Source organism: Crocuta crocuta, unplaced genomic scaffold (assembly GCF_008692635.1).
Source record: "Crocuta crocuta isolate KB4526 unplaced genomic scaffold, BGI_CrCroc_1.0 scaffold96, whole genome shotgun sequence".
Taxonomy (NCBI): Eukaryota; Metazoa; Chordata; class Mammalia; order Carnivora; family Hyaenidae; genus Crocuta; species Crocuta crocuta.
The window spans coordinates 8188094-8212363 of record NW_027531522.1 but is presented as its reverse complement, the minus strand read 5'-3'; the positions used below and the strand labels follow the sequence as shown (position 1 = coordinate 8212363).

The 24270-nt window shown below is 39.7% G+C and overlaps 1 protein-coding gene across 3 annotated transcripts in view; it reads left to right on the top strand.

Moving 5' to 3' along the window:
• MRC1 (mannose receptor C-type 1) overlaps window positions 1-23694 on the top strand; it is a 101025-nt gene extending 77331 nt beyond the window's left edge. For all 3 annotated transcript variants that reach the window (XM_077772459.1, XM_077772458.1, XM_077772460.1), the window contains exons 22-30: window positions 1362-1528; window positions 4705-4807; window positions 8711-8943; window positions 11528-11693; window positions 12898-13047; window positions 19262-19375; window positions 20277-20441; window positions 21812-21853; window positions 22725-23694. In XM_077772459.1, coding sequence (XP_077628585.1) covers window positions 1362-1528; window positions 4705-4807; window positions 8711-8943; window positions 11528-11693; window positions 12898-13047; window positions 19262-19375; window positions 20277-20441; window positions 21812-21853; window positions 22725-22975 — 1391 coding nt within the window. In that variant the 3' untranslated portion in view covers window positions 22976-23694. The remainder of the gene's footprint in view (window positions 1-1361; window positions 1529-4704; window positions 4808-8710; window positions 8944-11527; window positions 11694-12897; window positions 13048-19261; window positions 19376-20276; window positions 20442-21811; window positions 21854-22724) is intronic.
• Window positions 23695-24270: the final 576 nt, after the last annotated feature.

The following is a 24270-nucleotide window of genomic DNA, read 5'->3' as shown; positions in this document are numbered from 1 at the left end:
GCTTCTCTCTATTTTGCTTTTTTTTTTTTTTTTTTTTTTTTTAAGTAAAACCCCAGTGCATAGTCATTCAGTATCCTCTTTGCATTCAGGAGTCATGTTCAAGCATAAGGGTTTGGAAATTATTCTGTAGGGTCCATACTGGTCCAACTGGGCATCCACGGCTCCTGGCCAGGGAAATTGCTAGCTGTGGAAGGCAGCCGTGTGGTGTGGGGGGCGTGAGGAAGGGCNGGGTCCATACTGGTCCAACTGGGCATCCACGGCTCCTGGCCAGGGAAATTGCTAGTGTGGAAGGCAGCCGTGTGGTGTGGGGGGTGTGAGGAAGGGTGAGTGGGCAGGGGTCGGGAACCTGTACATTTCAGCCTTTTACAGCTTCTGAGTATTTGCCACCATCCTCTCTCTCTGCCCCAGAATTGGCAAGGAAGCAAAAGGCCACGTTTGTTCTGCATTCTCTGAATTTTTCTAGATCTTCTCTCCTAATGACACGAATCCTTAGCATCAGGATGTCCCCCCTTGGGTCCAAGCACACTTAGCGGATGGCCACCGACCCTTAGCAGTTGCCTCCCAGAAGAAGTTCCAGCTGGGTAGCTCTTTGGGCTTGGAAACCCAAAGTCATTGAGAATTCGACAGCCTGATGCTTCTCGTTTTGACAAGGAGTTCTCATTTTCAGAAATTTTCTGGATTAAGAGCCCTCTTTGCCCCCTAGTTATTATAATCAGATTATCTTATTAAAAAAAATCAGAGCACCTGGTCACTCACAGGATGACTGTGTATGAATTAGACACAGTACCTCTTCTTGCAGAAAGACAGGCAACCGCACTCAGATGAGGGTGTATGAAAAGGAGAGCTGGGAATGGGACAGGCTTGAGCTGCCCTTTCCTCTTGGGCAGGGCACAGCCTGTCCGCTATCCACACTGGCCCGGGTAAAAAATCTAGACTTGTATTATGCAAACCTTGACGAAGTACAAACCTGACGTGATAGAGTGATGTTTTTAAAAAAAAAATGTAATGTTTATTTATTTTTGAGAGACAGAGCAGTAGAGAAAGAGAGGGAGACACAGAATCCAAAGCAGGCTCCAGGCTCTGAGCTGTCAGCACAGAGCCCGAGGCGGGGCTCAAACTCACTAACTGTGAGATCATGACCCGAGCCCAAGTTGGACGCTTAACCGACTGAGCCACCCAGGTGCCCCAATAGTGTGATTTTAAGGTTAGAATGTGTTTGTTTTCATGGTAAGTGCTTTTAAATAATAATAAAGACATTAATCGTGGACTCAGTATTTTAAAATTATGTACTTTGACTGCTTTCCGTATTTTGAGTATTTCCCCCTAAAGTTTTAAATTATCTTGTGGAACGTTTCTTTCAGCATTTCTCACCTATCATATGAAGGACTCCACTTTTAATGCCTGGACGGGGCTGAATGATGTGAATTCCGAGCACACGTTCCTGTGGACGGATGGCCGAGGAGTTCATTATACCAACTGGGGGAAAGGTTTCCCTGGTGGGAGAAGGAGCAGTCTGTCCTATGAAGATGTAAATATCCGTTTCAGGTCACCTCTTCGCCTACTGTCAGCCTGCTTCATCGTATTAGCAATCAGTCATCTCTGAAAAATCCATCAGAGTTCTCCTCGATCCGGTTCATTCTTGCAGATTTTAAGTGTGTCAGACTGAGCCAGCCTTGAGGGAAGAGGCATAAATTCAATTAAGAACACTTCAGCTCGTGGGGCAGCTGGTGGGGGTGCCAAGGAATGGGAAAGCCAGCTCCCCTCTGCGTCTCTGCTGTAGTCATGATGTGTACTTAAGCCCAGAGTTACCAACTCTATTTGCACCAGCTGCCTCTAAACTCTTGAAGCTTGTAGTGTTGACCGTGTATATCCTGCAGCTACTACTACTAATGATCCCATCCTCATTGTTATCATTACTGAGCTGCCGTTCGTAGAGTGCTTGCTGCTAGCCAAACAGTGTCCTAGGTGCTCTTATATATTAGCCTCAGAGATGGATGATTGTTTCTTTATTTCAATGCCTTTAGTCTTGTATCACTGAACAATCAAGGGGTCAATATTAAACAACACACTAGGCACTGAGAAAAACAGGAAGAAACAAAAGACTTTGTTCTTACCTTAAAGAAGCTTGCACTTATGTTAGACCGCAAGTCTTTCTTTTGTTAATTTTTTTAAATCATTTTTTGAGAGACAGAGATAGAGCACCTGTGGGGGAAGGACAGAGAGAGAGGGAGACATAGAATCCAAAGCTGGCTGCAGGCTCTGAGCTGTCAGCACAGAGCCCAACGCTGGGTTCGAAGCCAGCAACCATGAGATCATGACCTGAGCTGAAGTCGGATACTTCACCGACTGAGCCACCCTGGTGCCCCTTAGACCACAAGTCTTATATGGAAAAGAAGACAGTAAGGAATGCAAGTGTATAATGTGAGGATCAGTTATGAAACCCTATCTCAGTTAGCAGGAAAGAACTTCCTATGGGACGGAATGATCTAATCAGACAACGATTATATAGGGAGACTTTCATCTGATGCAGAGAAGGAGCGTGAGAAAGAATTCCTGAGGGGTCTTTTCCTTAAGAGGTTTAAAACAATGATGGGGAAGTTGGGTGAGGGGTGGGGAAGGCTATGCTAAGTGAGTAAGGCAAATACACTCTTCAAGAAAAAGGCACCATGTGGATTTGGGCAGGAGTGAATAGCTTTTGGTAGAGCAGGGCTTTTATACAGAAAAAAGGTAAGACAAAACTTTGAAAGGTTGAAAGCAGAATTTAGAGAAATTTAAATGCCCTGGGAATGAGTGTGCACTTCGTCAGATAGGCATCGAGAAAAGGTTAGAGCAGAAAAGTGATCTAATCAAGATGGTGTGTTTGTGATAATTAATTTGGTAGCTCTGTGTAGGGTACATACATTTTGGTGATGGACTAGTGATTTTCTGTGGAGAAATTCTTTGAATCTTCATTACATACACGAGGGCTAAAAACTTACTGAAGAAGTTGAAGTAGAATGGAGTGAGAGGAGATTTTCTGTAAAAAGTTTCTGGATGAGAGGTGAATTTTGTGTGAAGCCAAAAAAAAAATCATTATTGCCCAAGCTTCTTTTTTGTCTTGAGAACGTAAAGACAAGCAGAAACAAAAAAATAAATTTGTCATCTCACCACCCAGGAAAAACACCATTAATCTTTTGCCGAATTTGTTTCTAGACTTTTTCTTAGTGCAACATATAAAGTTTATTTCACACAAATGGAATCAAAACACACAGACTGTGTTGTTACAATTTCAGGAACTTGAGACGCAAAGAGGATTAAATACAGTGTGATAAAGAGGGTGGGAGAGAACTTTTCGTGTGTATTTTGTGGTGGAAGCAGGCTTGCTCTGTCCAAGTTCCGGAGCAGAGCACAGGCTGTACGCCAGGGTAACGAAAGATAAGAATAGCTAAGGAGGAAGATGGGAATGATAGCACATCTACATGTACGATAGGGAGTTCCTGAGAGTCAAAGCTCGTGGGGATTAAATGCAGAATGAGGTTGGAGGCAGGGAGGTTTCGAAGGCAGCTCTGGCAGCAGTCATAGCTGTGGATCAGGGAATGGAATAAAGCTAAAGATTCAGGTTTTCTCTATTTCTCTGCTCTGCATCATCGGCATGCTGGCCTAGCTCTTCACTGTTGCACCGTAGACAAATTCTAGTCCTTCTATCCATTCAAGAGAATATCCAATCTTCCCTTCCTTTGTGGCTATCAACAAAAACCCTTCCTAGAGATTACTTCTTTCCCCAGCATGCTTGGCATTCCTCACCTGTTGAGGAGGAAGATGGAGTAGTTAAGGTCTCTGCCAGGAGCCTGAATGCCCGTGGCTTGAATCCCACCTCTTACTTATTAGCTGTGTAACCTTGGGCAAGTCCACCTGTGCCTCAGTTCTCTCATCTGTGAAATGGGCATACACATAGTACCAATCTCAGAATGGATGTGAGCAACAGGAATTAATACATGTAGAGTACTCAGAACAACGTCAGCTAGTATAAGTAAAAGCTATAATTATTCGAACTGATAGATTAAAGAAGCCCAACATATAAGTCACAATCTTGACACAGGACGAAAACTTTGGCAGATGCATGTTTCATGACTTTATTGCTTGCTTTGGCTCATAGACTATCCTAGGGAAGCTAGGTACTGCAAACATAGTCAGAACACAAAATAGAAAACCCTTTCCAGCCTGGCATACTTTCCTGTAAGATCGCAAATAAGATGTGAAACTTTCTAGCCACATAGCAGCAATTTGCTCTGAATCCATAATGAATTAAATTAGCAATGAAAAATATAGATGATACTTATTTCCCTTTAACAGCAGGACACCTATGCTGGAGCTTGAATCAGGAGAATTTATATGGAGAAGATATTGTATTCTAACATTTCGTTGTGAAATTTTGATAGAGATTAATACGGTTTCTGAGAGCAAAATTTCTCAGACCTATCTCCAAAATTATCAAAGTCTGTTGGGTTTTTATTTAAAAACAACAAGAGTTCACTGTGAAAGATCCATGTGGAAAGTGCGAGCAGGGGCATGGAAAGTACAGATGGATTGAATGTACTGTGAATGAAATATGATTAAATTTGAAGGTTAGGAATGAAGGATCTTTTTTTGGCTCATTAGTGAATTGATTTAAACAATCATTGTTTCACACTGCCTTTTTCCCCCCCTTTCTCCATAAATGTGCAGGCTGATTGCGTTGTTATTATTGGCGGGAAATCAAGGGATGCAGGAAAATGGATGGATGACACATGTGACAGTAAGCGGGGCTACATCTGCCAGACACTTCCTGGTAAGTTCTACCAAACCTCGACTGCCCGTAAGAGCGGGGAGTTATGTAATAGCTTTTAAGAAATGACCTTTCTCTCAATTTTGCGGTGAACTCTCTAGACTGCTCTAAAAACATAAAGTTTTATTTAAAGAATGGCCATTCCCTGGCACATTGACAGGTTTGTTTCTCACCTCAATCCATGTGTGCCTGTGACAGATGAAAAGGGTGACATTTTCTATAAACTATTCACGAGTGTGCCCCTTCATCCATTACCAAAAAGTTTTATGCAGATTACACTTGGAGCTGGAACTTTTTCTAACTTTGTTAGGAATTTAGAATATTTGCCTACCTGTGCCTGTTTTTAAAATGTCACAGTAAGAATTCCTCAGTTGTGCTCGTATAACTTGAGAACCACTGGTATAGAACACCGTATATGCCTCATTGGTTTTATATCCTCTGCCTTTAAAAATGTAGATCTCCGGGTGCCTGGGTAGCTTAGTTAGTTGGTTAAGTGTGTGACTCTTCACTTGGTTTGGGTCATGATCTCATGGTTCATGAGATCGAGCCCCATGTCAGGCTCGGCGCTGATAGCACGGAGTCTGCTTGGGATTCCCTCTTTTTCCTTTTCTCTCTGTTCTACCACTGCTCATGCTTTCTCTCTCGCTCCCTCTCAAAATAAATAAACCTTAAAAGAAACATAGATCTCTCTTTTTTTTAAGATTTCATTTTTAAGTAATCTCTGCACCCAACGTGGGGCTCAAACTCACAACCCCAAGATCACGAGTTATATTCTTTACCGACTGAGCCATCCAGGCACCCCTAAAAATGCAGATATCTGGTTTGTGTTTCATTGTTTATCCTAGGAAGCCCTACTATCGTTGAATGACAATAAAACAGAAAATGTACATATTTCCTGAGAATCAAGAAGATGGTTGTATGTACTTTGGTGTCCAGTGAAACAAGAACACAATTGTCTAGCTACACAGAAAGAAGGCCAGAAACACAAGGCGGTTTAGAGATGAGGGTTGGGGTGGGGTGGGCTGCTGTCATCCCGAGAACAATTCTTAGGGCTTGAATTAGAAGGTGTTTGTTCTTCCACATCAAATGAATTTTTCCACACTTTCTCCGGGATCAGGGAACTACGACCAGCCCATGACAGTGAGTGAAAAATCACTTAAGGTACTTTGAGGTGACTGAAAAGCACCGCAGAAATTCTGAACTTTGATCAAGTCAGGAGCTTTTCCCTCTCTGCTGTGTCCTTTGGGCCCAGAATCTTGGGCCACTAGAAATGCCAAACATGTCATCTGTGTCTCTGTCGAGGACAGGAGGGACACTCCTTTCAGGAGTGAATGATGGCTTACAAGCTTTTAAAAAATCTTTTCCTTCTTATTATAAGCACAAATGATAGACTATTTGCCCCTAATAAAAACTTATTACAAGATAAAAAATATTTATAATCATATTCACATACACATTCATGTTTTTATTCACATATATGAATAAAAACCCACTGTTACAAAAAATAGGTAATACATGTTCTTTGCTGACATTTTAGCAAATGCAGAAAGGCATAAAGAAGGGAAAAAATTCCCCGCAATCCAACCACCTGAAAATAACCTCCCGATATTTTAATTTCTCCTTATAATTGTTTTATGAATGTTTTCAGAAACCAGCAAGTTGGACCGATGAGCTATTTCCTAGTTGCACATCGCCTTCCATGAAACTTTTTTTTCAGCTTCCCCTCAAGCCTCATTTGCCACTTTTAGTGGTCCTAAAATTTTTTGGTGATATTAAGACAAACCCAGAACTCCTCTCGCTGGGAAACAGGAAGAATGTTCAGTCTCTCCTGGCTGTAACATTGGACGGTGCTGACCTGGGTCTCTTGGTTTAATGATATTCTTCCACCAACACAAGGTAGCAGCAACAGCAGAAGAAAGGTAGACCTGCCCTTGCTGATCTAAAGTCACCATACCAGGCGTAATCAGAACGTTTGGTATTGGTACAGTGACAGAACAAGGCAGATGGTGAATTAGGTTGGTATATAGAGGAACACATCTGAGAAATAGCCCAGGCAAAATGGGTAGGCAAGGACATCTAGACCCCTAGACCAGGGGCTGACAATTTTTTTTTTTTCTGTAAAGAGACAGATTGTAAATATTTTAGGCTGTAAATATATATTCTCTGTTGCTAGAACTCTGCCATGATACTAGACCATCACAGACAACACGTAAACAAATGAACATCATTGTGTTCCAGTAAAACTTTGTGGACACAAATCTGAATCTCTTTTTTTTTTTAATTTTTTTTATGTTTTATTTATTTCTAGGAGAGAGAGAGAGACAGCGTGAGCAGGGGAGGGTCAGAGAGAGAGGGAGTCACAGACTGAAACAGGCTCCAGGCTCTGAGCTGGCAGTCAGCACAGAGCCCGACGCGGGGCTCGAACCCATGAACCGCGAGATCATGACCCAAGCGAAAGTAGGACGCTCAACCGACTAAGCCACCCAGGCACCCCACAAATCTGAATCTCATATAATGTTTACATGTCACAAAATATTGTTCTTTGATTTTTTGTTTAAATTTGTCACCCATTTAAAAGCCATTCTTAGCTCATGGGCTACCATTCTAACATACAACAGGCTGACACTCACTAAACTCTAACTCTAGGGCATCTACTAAGGGACACAGAAAGCAGCTCTTTTGGGGGAGGGGGGCTATACAGTAAGTGGCACGAAGAATGGGTTGGCCTAAAACAGTGATTAGAAATACATGCTGGAAGGGGTACCTGGGTGGCTCAGACAGTTTAGCATTTGACTCAATTTTGGCTCAGATCATGACCTTGTAGTTCATAGGTTTGAGCCCCGTGTCGGGCTCTGTGCTGACAGCTCAGAGCCTGCTTGGAATTCTCTGTTTCCCTCTCTCTCTGCCCTTTTCCTGCTCTCTCTTTCTCTCTCTCAAAAATAAATAAACATTGAAAACAACAACAACAACAAAAACATTTAGAAATCCATGCTGGAAGACTGAAGGAAAAGGTTCAGAAAGCTAAAGGGACTGTGGCTTAGAAGAGCTCCAGCCACTGAGTTGGTTTGGTCAAGACATGGGGGTGGGTGAAGGGCATATAGGCAATCATCAGTGGGGATAAAGCGTGATGGTGGGATAGGGGTTAAATGAACCCGGGACAAGTATCTGACTTTGTGCCAGAACTTCAAACAGTCTCTTGAAGGTGCCTTACTAACAGGTGGAGTCAAATAGACACAGATAGATGCCAATTCATGGATAGGGTGGAGCAGATGGAGGAGGGGAAGGAAGACTGTTGGTGACCTTGAAATTTGACCAAGATGGTAAGGTAAAAATTAGTAATAACAGGATGATAGATACTCCTTAATTTATGGGATTAAACTGTGTCATTTCTTTTGCTCAGATTCTAGATATCATTGAATTTGCAAGCCTTTTTTTTTTTTAGTTTAAAAACTTAATTATGTATCTATATTATTGATCTGCATACTGTTTGGAAATTATTTAAGTCAACCAGGCAGGCTGATGAAAAATCAGAGCTTTGGTTTTTGATGTAAAATGACTTAGGAAATCTTTTTAACGCCTGGTGGTTTGGATTTATGCTATTCTGATTGTTTGTATAAGNAATTTGCAAGCCTTTTTTTTTTTAGTTTAAAAACTTAATTATGTATCTATATTATTGATCTGCATACTGTTTGGAAATTATTTAAGTCAACCAGGCAGGCTGATGAAAAATCAGAGCTTTGGTTTTTGATGTAAAATGACTTAGGAAATATTTTTAACGCCTGGTGGTTTGGATTTATGCTATTCTGATTGTATAACGTAATGAGATATGGTAGTGAATATAGTGTATCAGTTACTCTCTAAATAATGCTTATTGCTAATGCTAATAAAAGATACTCTTTATTCCAGACTCTTCCTTGCCTCATTCTCCAACAACAATTCCAACAGACGGCTTTATTCAATATGGTGAAAGTAACTATTCATTCGTGAAATTAAAGTTACCATGGCAAGAGGCAGAGAATTATTGCAAGCTCCACAATTCCCTTATTGCTAGCATTCTAGATCCCTATAGTAATGCATTTGCATTGATGCAAATGCAAAAGTTTAATGAGCCTGTATGGATCGCCCTGAACAGTAACTTGGTAAGATGCTGGGAGCATGTGTGACTTGACATGATTGATAAATTGCGAGGAAATGGGATTCTCTTTCTGTTTATTCTGCTGAGCATTTGTTATATGTAAGACGCTGTGCCAGGCAATGTGAATGACACTAACATAAATTTAGACTCCATCTTTCAAGGATCCAGTGCCTTCAAGGATCTAGCAAGCTAGTGATATGTGTTCAGAGATCAAATTAAATTTACATAACTTACATTAACTTTCATACTGCTTTTGAATATTAAAAGAGATTCTGCATCTCAAAACCCTTATTTATTAACTGATTTCTGTCTAGTGTCATGATTACAATGATGCCATGGGAATTAAGAAGGCAGATCGGGGGCATGGTTCCGGGGTGATGAGGGTACTTTTTTATTTTTTGTGGCAAGTCATTCTAGAGTTGTGAGTCCTGAAGTTGTGAAGCTTCTGTCCATGTGTGAAGAATGTGACTGCAGTCATTTCTTTTATTCCATAATAGAAAAGGGCAGGTCGCCAGTGGCAGAGAATTGGTGTGGGGGGCACAGAAATAAGAGTGGTCATGGAGTTGCCAAAATATTCCTAAAATGAGTCTTCCCTGATGCCCTGTGATCCATCTATCTTTTTTTTTTTTTAATTTTATTTTTGAGAGAGAGGGAGGGAGAGAGTGCAAGTGGGAGAGGAACAGAGAGAGAGACACACACAGAATCTGAAGCAGGATCCAGGTTCTGAGCAGTCAGCACAGAGCCCGACATGGGGCTCAAACTCATGAATCATGAGATCATGACCTGAGCTGAAGTCGGATGCTCAACCAACTGAGCCACCCAGGCGCCCCTGTGATCCATCTACCTTCCATCCTTTTAGCTAGTCAACCAGCAAACTTCCCAGTAAAAGAAATAGAAATATCAATAAGTTACTAGGAGACAAAGCCATAAATAATAAAGAGAGGTATCTACAAGTGCTTGCTACAGGAGAGAAAATGGATCAGTTGAGCCAGGGGAGAGGGCCATGAAGCTTTCTGCGAGAAAGTGGTCTTTATTGATGTGGCCTAGGATGCTGGAACATAAGGAAGTGGGTACCAGGAAGAGAGAACTGCACAGAAGGAGATAAAACTGGAAAGTAGGTTGGTGTCAGATTTTAGAGATTTCCTAATGCTGTGCTATGGAGATCAAAATGTACACTTCACCCAAAGAATATTTCCTAAGTAGGCAAGTGAGTACTTAAAAGTAAGTAGTTCCATACTGATTTCTGTGATTAAACTTAGGCAAGACATTTTTATGTCTGTGTTGACTCTCTTTTTTAGTAATTAATTGGTTTGTTAGTTCATTCATTTCCTTCTTAAGGACATGGTCACAATTCTCTCCTGAGTTTAAAATAAGCTTTTATTATTTTTAGAAAGATGAAGTAGCTTTTCCACTATACCGACGTTTCTAATGTAAACAGTACTATTATCTTCCTTACATCTATAGAATTAAGGACTATGTAAGCATTATTTGACTAAATGTGGTAGAATCCTGCAAAATTCCAACTTGAGATAATACATGGTTTTGATTTTGTCATTAAATCTTTGGTAATTAGTTTGGGAAATTACATAATGCAGTTAAAATGGGACCCATTATTTGAATGATTTCAAAATTCATTTATTTCATTAATATTATATACCATCTGTTTTTAGACATTACCTGCAAAATCTTTTAGACTGTTAAAAGGATATTATTGATAAGTACTCTTTTTGATGTTAACTATTTTACATGTGATCATAAATTTGTTCCACTAAATTCAGTAAGAAATGAAGTGTGCAAAGTGAATAAAACAATCTACTTCTTAAAAAATACCAGGGGCTCCTGGGTGGCTCAGTCGGTTAAGCATCTAACTTTAGCTCAGGACATGATCTCACGGTTTGTGAGTTCAAGCCCCGCATCGGGCTCTGTGCTGACAGTTTGGAGCCTGTTTCCCATTCTTTGTCTCCAGTGGTCTCTGCTCTACCCTGCTCACGCTCTGTCTCTCAAAAACATTAATAAAACATAAAAAAGTTAAAAAAAAAAAAAGGATGATTTGTTATAGTTGAAAGACCATCATCATGGAAAGCAAGGTACCTAGGCTCCTCTGTTATCTCTCTATGGGATCTTGCCTAAGTCATTTGTCACATGTGCTTTTTCAACAACTGAACAATGAGACGATTAGAAGGCTTAGCCTTTCTCTCCAAGGTCTACAAATTCAGTGAAAATTACTTAATTTTATTATCATTTTAATGTTGATGTAATGAATATTTGTTCTGAAAACAAAATTTGTATTCACACTGAAAACCTGCAAATGAAGTTTCATAGAATAAGACATAGGTTTTTAAGTCCGTGTTTTTCAAATTAGCTTTCAAGGATGTATTTATGGGGATCCCCAAGAGTCTTTCTAAAAGAAAGGGCTGCATTTACCACTGCATTGGTAGGAGTGATTTATAATGTTCTTTTTATTCTCAAATGTTGAAGATTGTTTGTCAAATCACAGTCTTGAATATACCTTTACTTCTCAATTGGTTCTTTTGGTGTTTTCCAAATGAAGTGAGACTGCATGTTAATTATTGTTTTTGTCCTTGCAGACCAATAATGAATATGCGTGGACTGATAGATGGAGGATGAGGTATACTAACTGGGCTGCTGATGAACCCAGACTGAAATCAGCATGCGTTTACCTGGATCTCGATGGCTACTGGAAGACAGCATCTTGCAATGAAAGTTTTTATTCTCTCTGCAAAAGATCAGATGGTAATTGAATACACAAAAGCAGTCAAGGGATTTGAAATGTTCTCAATAAATGAATATATATGACTGTTGACATTGTTAAACAGTCACATCTCCTGATTAACTTAAGAATAAGATAATAAAGGGCACCTGGGTGGCTCGGTTGGTTAAGCATTGGCTCTTGGTTGTGGCTCAGGCCATGATCCCGAGGTTTCGTGGGTTCAAGCCCTGCATTGGGCTCTGTGCTGGTGACATGGAGCTTGCTTGGGATTCCCTCTCCCTCTCTCCTTCTCCCTCTCTCCCTTTCTTTTTGCTCCTCCCTCATTCTCACTGTGTCTTTCTCAAAAGAAATAAATGAACTTAAAAAAATAGTATTAAAGAATAAGGTATAAAACCTCTTCCTTCACATAACAGAAGACTGACTTGGCAATAAGCAAACATATATAGATCCAAGTAATAAGGATACAAATTTTTCTTCATTGCTAGATTTTATTGGCACTTTATAAACTCTTGAATTTTTATTTTGAGATTATATGATGTCAGATTTGTCAGGAAAATTATGATTAGTTTTTATGCTGACAGCACATCTGTATCAATATAATTTTATCAGAATACATACAGATTAATGAGAGACAGTGATATTAAGGTGATAATTTTTCTAGAATACAGTGAAGGGGGACTCCCTTTGCAAATTATTTTTCCATAACTTTTTTAAGGAACTTAACATCTTTGTAAATATTTATAGATTTGCATTCGTCATTATGATGGTTGATTTCTATTCTACCAGAGGACAGTCTATTGAAATATATTTAAAATGCAAAGAAAAAAGTTCAACTAAAAAGAACACCCCATAACAAAAATGGCGGGCCCAAATGATTACCATTAGAACTTTTTAAAAAATATTTTTATTTATTTCTGAGAGAGAGAGAGAGAGAGAGCCAGTGTGAGCAGTGGAGGGTCAGAGAGAGAGGGAGACACAGAATCCGAAGTAGGCTCCAGGCTCTGAGCTATCAGCACAGAGCCCGATGTGGGGCTCGAATCCACAGACCATGAGATCATGAACTGAGGCAAAGTCAGACACTTAACCGACTGAGCCACCCTCAGGTACCCCAGAACTTTTTAAAAATTAGAGACAGGTGATGAAATTTTCCTTAGCTGCTAGTATTTTATTTTACATAGTAGAGAAACTTCAGGTTTTGCTTTGTTTGAAATGTCTTTTTATTGACAGAAATCCCGGCCACTGAACCTCCACAACTGCCTGGCAGATGCCCAGAGTCTGAGCACACAGCATGGATTCCTTTCCATGGTCACTGCTACTATATCGAATCTTCCTATACAAGAAACTGGGGGCAAGCTTCTCTGGAATGTCTCCGAATGGGTAAGTGCTGTGTTCACTGTAAGAAAAATCTCATCATCATCTAGTCTGGACTCCCATGGTCCTTAACAAGGCTGTACATTAAAATCCTGTGGAATGTAAGAACACGTGTTTATTCTTCTCGGTAATTTCTATCATGACAGGATGGTCAGCATCATGCCTTCCCATGTCATTTGTAACATGATAGCCTCAAAATTGGAAAGAATTACAGCAGAAAACAATCATTTGCTGAAAAGTCTTTTTTTACTTTCTGCCCTAATATCCTTTTTTTTTTTTTAATGTTTATTTACTTTAAGAGAGAGAGGGGAGGGCAAGTGGCTTAGCATGGAGCCCATTGTGGGGCTTGATCCTACAACCATGAGATCATGACCTGCGCTGAAATCAAGCCTCAGACGCTTAACTGACTGAGGCACCCAGGCATCCTGCTCTAATATTTTAAATCATTAGGATTGTCATTCTGATTTATCTAGAGTGTCACGTACTGCCTTCTGACCTCCACGGTTTCTGTTGAGAAATCATTGCCAAGGCCTGGGAGGATCTCTTGTACATGATGAGTCACTTCTCTCTTGCTGGTTTAAGAATCTCTATCTTTTGACAGTTTGATTGTGATGTGGATTTCCTTGCAATTATCTTTTTTTTTTTTAATTTTTTTAGCATTTATTCAGATTTGAGAGACAGAGAATGAGTGGGGAAGGGGCAGAGAGAGAGGGAGACACACCGAATCTGAAACAGGCTGAGCTGTCAGCGCAGAGCCTGATGCGGGGCTCGAACCCACAAACTGTGAGATCATGACCTGAGCTGAAGTCGGACGCTTAACCGACTGAGCCACCCAGGCGCCCCTCCTTGCAATTATCTTACATGGAGGTCAGATAGCTGCGGAGCTTGCGAGATGCATGCATTAATGCTGTCCATCAAATTTCGGAATTTTTTGGCCATGATTTCAAGTATTCTTTTTGATTCTTTCTCTCTCTTTTCTTTCTTGGACATTCATTATGTATATTTTGATATACTTGGGGATGGCCCGCAAACCTCGGAGGCTCTGTAAATTTTTCATATTTTTCCTCCATTATTCCAACTGGATAATTTTTTCCTCCATTATTCCGACTGGATAATTACACCTTACCTGTTTTCATGGTTTTTTATTTTTTGGTTATTTCTTTTACTTCATCAAATCTGCTGTGAAGCTGCTCTAGTAAATTTTTCCTTTTGATTATTATAATTTTCAACTCCAGAATTTTAAGAAATAATCTCTATCTCTCTCTTGATGTCCTCTATTTGGTAAGACATATCTCATATGCTTTTTTTGCACTTTAAACATGTTTTCCTTTAGTGCTTTAACATAGCTGATCTCGTCTTTGGTATGTCGAAGGTGCGAGTCTCTCAGGAACAGTTGGTATTAACTGCTTCTTTTCCTGGGTATGGGCCATACTTCCTTGTTTTTTTGTATTTCCTGTAGACTTTTTGTTGAAAATTAGACATTTTAAATAATAGGATGTACAAATCTGGAAATGGGTTTCTTTTCATAACACAGAGTGTGTAGTTGTTGGTGTTTCTTGGGTTTTTTTTTTTCATGTTCCATGATGTTCCTTCATAATTTTGTAGTCTGTTTTCTTCTTCATGTGTCATCACTGTAGTCGCTGCTTAGTTAGTGTAGGGGGTCAGCTAATGATAGCTTACATACATTGTATGATAGCACTCATACAATAGCTTAAAACTCTGCCTTAGTGGGACCCCTGGGTGGCTTATTTGGTTGAGCATCTGGCTCTTGATTTCGGCTTGAGTCATGATCCCAGGGTCATGGGATGGAGGGTGTGGGAGCCCTGCATCTGTCAACTTGAAGCCTGCTTAAGATTCTCATTCTCTCTCTCTCTCTCTCTGCCCCTCTCCCCAGCTCACGCACACACTCTCTCTAAAACAAAACAAAAACCCCCAACAACTCTGCCTTAGCGCTCACATCCTTCTTGCAGATCCTCAAGGTTAGCCAGAAGTGCGTGCTAAGAAATCTCTCAGATTTTTCGTAAATATGCTCATGGACATGCCCCAGTGTATGGCTGTGGCCTTCTCGATTCTCAAGAATGGATCAAAGATTTTTGGAGCTCACCGTGAACATCTTATTCCCATTTTTCCTTTTAAGTTTTTTTTTGCTTGCTTGTTATTCTTTTTTCTTCACCAGTTATCCCTGCCTCAGGCATCTATGATGTTGATAATTGCCATGAATACCTTCAGGGAGAAGGCTGTTAACATTGGAAGGGGCTCTGAATTAGGGCAAAGAAAGCCAAAGTTTGCAAGTCAGACTTTCCAGGGAACTGTCAGAGAGAGAAAGTCACAGAAATTCCTTGAAATGGGACTCTGAAAGAGCTCCAACACCATTTTGATTATTCTAGTGGTTTCTAGAATATTCTAGTGTCTGCTAGCTTTCACTGTGATTTGGGGGCTGTTTGTTTTTACGTTAAACAGAGAGCTGAGGGTAGTGCCGTGAAATTAGAGCAAGTTAAAACATCATGAAGCTCACTCTTCACACAAAAACGAAATTTTAAAAAATAAGTATTCCTGGATTGGTACAAGTGGTTTATTAATTTTTAGTGTTCTGAAATTTGTCAGTCTTCTTTGCTTTTGTAGAGGAGAAGATTTTCAGGGACACTTACGCTGCCATTCCTTCAGGTGTCACTGAAGTCTGTTTTGGAATTTTTTAATTAAAAAATATTTTCCTTCATGTTGTTAAGTGCTTTTAAAAGAATTTGCAAGGGGTGCCTGTGTGGCTCTGTCAGTTAAGCATCCGACTTTGGCTCAGGTTATGATCTCACAGTTCCTGGGTTCAAGCCCCGTGTCGGGCTCTGTGCTGACAGCTCAGAGCCTGGAGCCTGCTTCAGATTCTGCGTCTCCCTCCCTCTCTGCTCCTCCCCCACTTGCGCTCTGTCTCTCCCTCTCTCTCAAAAATAAGCATTAAAAAAAAGAATTTGCAAAAGGGGTATCTGGGTGGCTCAATAGGTTAAGCGTCTAACTTTTGCTCAGGTCATGATCTCACAGTTTGTGAGTCTGAGCCCCAGGTTGGGCTCTCTGCTGTCAGCGCTGAGCTCACTCTGGATCGTCAGTATCCCTCTCTCTCTGCCCCTCTCCCACTCTTGCACTCTCTTGCTCTCTCTCAAAATAAATAAATACTTAAATAAATAAATAAAATTTAAAAATTGCAATGAATATGGAGAAACTGTTTTCAGTTTCAGATGACTGTTTTCCTGTAAATAAAACATATGACTTCCACTCATCAAAATATGTCACAAATATTTTGAAATGGTTATTATCCATGAACTATATCAAACAATGGAATATGTAACTGTGCAATAAAAACAATAATCAAGGGGCCAATCCAGGACCCAGTAACATGGGAGGCGGGCCTGTGGTTACGTGTAGGTTTTTGAGATTCACAATGCCTGGATCATTCCATGACCCTGCCCTCTACTATCCTCTGGATCTTGACAAATTTTTTACCTTCTGTACTTCTGGCTCCTTATCTATAAACTGGGGATAACAGTAGTGCTCATTCGATAAGGTTGTTGTAAAAGTTTAGTGAGATCATATTTGTAAAGCACAAAGCAAACTGTCTTGCATGAAGTGCTTAAAATATATTAGTTATTATTATTAGAACGCTATAGAATTTTATTCTAAGCTCTAATGCTGACACTGAATCAAAACTAATATAGTGTGAGATGTTGATGCCATGGTAATGTAACCAGTCTGTTGATTCCCTATCTCATTTTACTTTGTACAATCCTATACCTAGAAGAGTAACACTGCATCATTCTACTGCCTGAAAAAACTAAGTGCTCTTTATCACTACCCTAAATACCAATCTCTTGCCCTCTACTGTGATGCCTGACCCACGTCTTTTTTCTACCTGTTGATCAGATTAGTGCAGCCAGACTGAGCCATCTATTAACACTCTAGGTTCCTCCCAGTAGGTAAATCTATCTACCCATCTATCCTTTATCTAACTTCTTTCATCATAAACCAGCTGTGGGAGAGGCCATATATCTGTGTGCCATGTTCCTGAGTAAGCACGACGCTTCCCTCGCTGTCTTTTCTCTTATTCCTTCTCTTCTTGGAATTATTTTCTATTCTTCTTACTTGAAATCCTATGCTTCTTATATCTTAAATTCTATTTTCTCCATGTTCCTCTTTAGTTGCTTCACCTAAAACAAATCAAATCTTCCTATTTGACATGTCAATTTCATATCATACTTCTTTTCTTTTTTTTTTAATAGTTTATTGTCAAGTTGGTGCCATATAACACCCAGTGTTCATCCCCACAAATGCCCTCCTCCATGCCCATCATCCCCCTTCCCCTCCCCCATCCCATCCACCCGCAGATTGTTCTTGGCGTTCAAGAGTCTCTCATGGTTTGCCTCTCTCCCTCTGCTCCACTATTTCCCCCCTTCTTCTCCCCCCCCCAGTCCTCCATTAAGTTCCTCCTAATCCTCCTATATGTGCAAACATATGGTATCTGTCCTTCTCTTCTAATGCATCTATCTACCTACCTACCTACCTACCTATGTACCTACCACCTACCTATCCGTAGTGTCTCCTGAACCATGACCTTGTTAAGACATATTCTATGAAAACCTGAATAGACATTTTTTTTCCAAAGAAGACATGCAGATGGCCAACAGACACATGAAACGATGCTCGACATCACTCGTCATTGTGGAAATAATAATCAAAACTACAGTAAGATGGAGAATGGCTAAAACCTATCAGAATGGCTAAAATCAAAAAGAAAAGAAATAACAAGTGTTGGCAAAGATGTGAAGGAGAAGGAACCCACATGTGTTGCTGGTGGGAATGCAGTAGCTACAGCCACTGTGGGAAACAGTATGGAAATTCCTCAAAAAGTTAAAAATAGAAATGTATCATCCAATAATTCCACTATTGGGTATTTGCCCCAGGAAAACCAAAACGCTACCTCAAAAAGATATAGGCACCTTTATTTTTATTGTAGCAGTATTTATAACTATCAAGACTTAGAAGTGTCCATCAATAGATGATTGGATAAGGAAAATGTGTACACACACACACACACACACACACACACACACACACACTGGAATGTTACATAGCCATAAAAAGGACTAGATGGTGCTTTTTTTTTTGAGTCAACGTGGATGGACCTAGAGGGTATTTTTCCAAGTGAAACAATTCTAAGAAAGAGAAATACCGTATTATCCTACTCAGAAATGGAATCTAAAAGAAGAAGAAGAAGAAGAAGATGAAGAAGGAGAAGAAGAAGAAGAAGAAGAAGAAGAAGAAGAAGAAGAAGCAGCAGCAGCAGCAGCAGCAGCAGCAGCAGCAAAGAAATAGCAAGATCAGAATTATAAATACAGAGAACAAATTGATGGCTGGCAGAGGGGAGGGAGGTTGAAGGCTGGGCAAAATGGCTGAAGGAGAGAGAGATACAGGCCTCCAGTTACGGAATGAATAGCAGCAGACAGATGTGACAAGACAAATATTTAAAGAGTAAAATCAACAGGATTTGGGATTGGTGTTAGAAAGGGTGGAAGTCAAGAGTGAATCTCAGGTTCAGGCTTGAGCAGTGGGAAGATGATGATGCTACTTGCCAACATGTAAACAGTTCAGGAGAAATAAGATTTCTAGGAGAGAATTTTATGAGTTTTGTTTTGTACACATTGAGCTTGAAGTGTCCCTGAAATATTAAAGCAGACTTTTCAAAAAAAGAGAAAAGACACATTTTCCTACTTGTCTTCGCCTGTCCTTCAGCAACTCATTCAGTGCTTGTAACGTAAAACATCATATTTTCAGAATGGAAACTGAAATTCTTAGAAGTTAAATATCCATTCTTTGAAATTCTTTCCCTTGGGGTGCCTGGATGGCTCAGTCGGTTAAGCATCCAACTTCAGCTCACATCATGATCTCACAGTTCGTGGGTTCGAGCCCTGCATCAGGTTCTGTGCTGACAGTTCAGAGCCTGGAGCCTGTTTCAGATTCTGTATCTCCCTTTCTCTCCACCTCTCCCCCACTCATCCTCTGTCTCTGTCTCAAAAATAAATAAACTATAAAAAAATAAATGAAATTCTTTCTCTTAAGTGGAGATGTCGGGGTGATTTTTATTGCTTTTAACATCAGTACTGTCATTATGGAAATATTTTTAGCTGTTTAAATGTAGTTCCATCATATTGTGTATGTGTTTGTGTTTTATACTTTACAGGCTCTTCTTTAGTTTCCATTGAAAGTGCTGCTGAATCAAGTTTTCTGTCATATCGAGTTGAACCACTTCAAAGCAAAACCAATTTTTGGGTAGGATTGTTCAGAAATGTTGAAGGTAATTTTTGCAACATAAGTATTTAGTTACAAATATTTCACAATGGTGTTTGCAAAACAAATTTTCAGCTCCAGAAAGTCTTGCCTTAAATATGATTAATTGGTGAAGAATTTGAAACTTCAAACTCATATTTTCACTTAAGATAAGAACTGAAATTTTAAATGACTCACTTATTATGCTATCTTGAAAGCTGTCAATTAAAAGGGTGTTTTCTGTAGCTAAGTTAATTTAAGAAGCTTTAAAAAGTATTTTCTTTAAAAAAATTTTTTTTAATGTTTATTTATTTTTGAGACAGAGAGAGACAGAGTGCGAGCAGGGGAAGAGCAGAGAGAGAGGGAAAGACACAGAACCTGAAACAGACTCCAGGCTCTGAGCTGTCTGCACAGAGCCTGACACAGGGCTTGAACTCACGAACTGCAAGATCATGACCTGAGCCAAAGTCAGACGCTTAACTGACTAAGCCACCCAGCTGCCCCAAAAGTATTTTCTATCTTCAGAAAAAAATTAGGGGAGGATAAGTATACATATTTGTACTAATTAGGAATAAATGTTCAGCTAAAGCTGTACAAGAAACATTCTTTTCAGTTTTTTTCCTCCTATAATAATTGGTCATTATAATCTTGCAAACTCAAAGTCTGGTTGTAAACAACTATTGATTATAGTATAAAATAATACGCTTAGAAATTTTGTACGAATAGGTAGAATTTAAGATGGGTGATTTTGGGGGGTGCCTAAATGGCTCAGCCATTTAAGCATCTGACTCTTGATCTCAGCTCAGATCTTGATCTCAGGGTCGTGCGTTCAAACCCCGTGGTTGCACTCCCTGCATTGAAGCCTATTCGAAAAAAAATAAAAGGGTGATTTTTAACTTCTATTTTTATTGACTTTATTTGATAACCAGGAATGTGGATGTGGATAAACAACAATCCAGTTTCCTTTGTCAACTGGAACACGGGAGATCCTTCTGGTGAACGAAACGATTGTGTAGCTTTATCTGCGGCGTCTGGATTTTGGAATAATATTCACTGTTCTTCCTACAAAGGGTATATTTGCAAACGACCAAAAAGTAAGTAAGGATGTTCCTTGTGGCACATATGTTCACGGGCCATCATTTCTTTCCAATATCAAGATGTCGTATGTGGGATTATAATGTAATTATAGGTCCCTTGCAAGCTCTACTCCTGTGGAAGTGAAACCACCCAAAACCTGGTGATCAGCTCTCTGCAGCTCTGAGTAAGCAGAGACTACTCTGTCTGCTTAGCTGACGTAATGACACAGCCAAATGACTGTGAGGTAGCGAGCGGTTTGGAGAGCCCATTGACAAAGTTTTATGGCATGAAAGGAAATGGGGTGAGGTAGTCATCCCCACCAAGTGGATGGGGTCAAAGTTCTAGAGAGTTATGAGCATTTCAATATGGAATAAATCATGGAAGACCAATTAGATCTCCTTCTGAAAATGAGTGCCAGACCCTGGTAAGACAGACTTTGGGGGGATTATTAGTGTGCCTATGATGTGGTACTACCTACTAAACTTTAATAATGTTTTCAGGCCAGTCCACTTTACATAACATCCTTCCCAAGAGATAAAATTATTAATTAGATAATATATATTTTTTAATATTTTATTTATTTCTGAGAGAGACCACATGAGTAGGGGAGGGTCAGAGAGAGAGGCAGACCCTCTCACAGGGCGCCTGGTGGCTCGTTGGTTAAGTGTCCGACTTCAGCTCAGGTCATGGTCTCAGTTTGTAGGTTCGATCCCCACGTCAGGCTCTGTGCTGACAGCTAGCTCAGAGACTGGAGCCTGTTTCAGATTCTATATCTCCCTCTCTCTCTGCCCCTCCCCTGCTCATGCTGTCTCTCTCTCTCAGAAATAAAAATAAAACATTAAAAATTTTTTTTAAATAAATGAATTAGGTAAATTAACACTCTGTCCCTAGTGGATCTTATTATTCTGGAATTGCGTAATTCTTCAGTCTTTTAAAACTGTTCTGAGATACCACACTCTTTGATGAAGTGTTGAAATCTTATTTTATTTTTCATTTCAATGCCCTGTGGTAACTTAGGCTGCAATGGGCCAATTTCAAAAGAGCTATCCTAGAATACATTATTATTAGGTAGATTGGGTAGATTTTGAAGGTCAATATCAGTGGCTCAAATGCAAATCACTGGATTGTATTTTCAGAATTTCCATTGTATTCAAACTCCTCTTACAGCTGTAGAATGCTGATATAGTATAGATAGATAGATCATACATACATACATACATAAGTCTTTTAGCCTCTATTTATCATCTATCTATATTATATCGTATCATATCATATATCACCATAAACAAAATATGGAGGACTCCATGTAACTGTGAGCCAAATAATACTCATTATCTACATGCAATTATTATGGGTTTTTATAAGTATTTAATTTCTTATTTCACAGTTGTTGATGCTGAACCTACTCATGCATTAATTACCACTAAAGGTAAGACCCTTATGAAATTATAAGCTCTGTATTAGTAACGTACGCATACGGTTTGCTTGTTTCAACAACCAGGATAGTCCCTTCCCACACCCCTGTACTGTCAGTAGAACTGCTTGGAATACATTATTAGCCTTTGCCATTACGTCATCACCCTCCCTCGAATCACGATCTAGAAAAGCAGATCATGTCAGGTCAGGGTTTTTAGCATAGATATTATTGAAGGTACCGCTGTGTTACAGAGTTACCTTTTGGAACCCAGGGGAGAAATTTCTCTCGGGAATCTTGTGGGTTTTTTATTTTCATTTTTTTGAATCAACGTTTTAAATTTTAATTTTATAGACAACTTGATGAGGTAACCAATTTATTTCACTAATTTTGTTGGCAGCTAAAACAAACTCGCAGATTTATGGTCTGCCTGCAACCTCCTAATTCACTTTATGGGTATTATTTGTTTAATTATACACATGATTTCAAATTTCCACTCTTCAGATTTTCTCTTTTCCCTATTTTTTTCTTGCTTTTTAACAACCATCATTATTATCACTAGTCTCTTTATCTTCATCTGATGTATTTGTCAGCAGCCTTAAATGCTTTTCAAACAGCGATAAATATTTTAAAACATTGGTTAACTCAGAGATGAAATACCCTTGCAACTAAATGCTAATCTTAACATTTAAAAGAATCCTTTATGTCACCCAGACTCCTGTGTCCGTGTCCTGCATTTCTGTCTGACAGATGTCGAAGAGCATCTGACATGAAAGAATATACATTGAGTTTAGTTTTTCCAAAGAGAAACTTGTATTGTTCTTCGTATAGCGCTCCATCTTTTGCCTCCGCCCACTGGTATCCTGATGAGTTTGTTTATTTCCAGCTGACCCGAGGAAGATGGACCCTTCCAAACCAGCTTCCAACGCGGCCGGAGTTGTAGTCATTGTTGCCCTCCTGATCGTAACAGGTGCTGGCCTCGCCGCGTATTTCTTTTATAAGAAGAGACGTGTGCACTTACCTCAAGAGAACACTTTTGAAAACACTCTCTATTTTAACAGTAGGTCAAGTCCGGGAACCAGCGATACGAAAGATCTCGTGGGCAACATCGAACAGAACGAACATGCAGGCATCTAGTCTCACCATGTGATTTCGATATATTTGAATTTCATAACATTATAACTAAAATGTTAAGGTTCTTTAATTCAATGTGATTGTCTCTTTTACGATTAGTACTGTATTGCACTGGCCTGTCCTTTTCCTTTGCCTAATTGAAGAAGTAATCGCTCGTTTCCTAGCCTGGCAAGGTATTTTCGTGAAAGAGAGGTAATGATATTGGTGATCACTTCTAAAAATATCTCGGGTGAACACACAGCACCAGAATGCCAGCATTTGAGCCTCGCGTGTGTGTAGGTCATGTTGACTGCATGTGACAGAGCGCTTAGAAGAAGCCCAAATGCCTAAGCTTCCCAAAATAGTTGAAGGCACTCCCAAAGAAATGTTACCTATTGAATTGTAATTTGGTCCTTAGAAGACCGTTTTGAACATGGAGTACAAATAACTGGTTCTTTGTTATTTCGGGTGGCATAAAAATTTAGTCACATTTTCCTCCTACCAAATCCTGACTTTTAAGTCAGTTATTTAGAGTTGCATTTGTACATGTGCAGGAAGATGAGGCAGCTGAGAACCTGTTTTCCCTGAGCAGGGTGTTCAAGGCTGAATGTTGCAGATGTGTTCTTTGTCCTGTTATATGTATATCAGGAATGCAAAGATGTGAAATACACATGTAAATTTGCATAACTGAGTGTACTTAGATAATGTGAAATAAACATCAAAGACAAGGTCTATTTATAATATATTTGTGTTTTGGTGTTCTTCGTAAAGATAAATTTTCTTTTAACTGTGACTTATTTATTTATTTCCTTTATATTTAACTTTCCCCTGAAAATAACCAATTTAATTTATTAGTAGGTAAATTCTTTAAAGTAGGAAAAGACATGTTGCTAAAGCACTATGTACCCAATGAATTTTTTCTCTTAGTGACTTACATAATCTCCCCAGATCTTCCACTGTAAAAGTGGATGCCACTCCAAAGTCCACAATCAGAATCTCTAAATATCTTTTTGTCACTTTGATAATTCCTTTTTGCTTTTAAAAATTTTACCTTAGGGATCACCTGGGCAGCTCAGCTGGTTGAGCATCCAACTCTTGATTTCAGCTCAGGTCATGATCCCAGGGTCATGGGATTGAGCCCCATGTCAGGCTCTGTGCTGAGTATGGAGCCTCCTTGGGATTCATTCTCTCTCTCTCTCTCTCCCTCCCTCCGACCTCTGCCTCCCTCTCCCTCTCACCCCTGCCTCCCTCTGCCCCTCCCTGGCTCACACATGCACGCTCTCTCTATCTTCCTAAAAAAAAGTGAAGGAAAAGAAAAG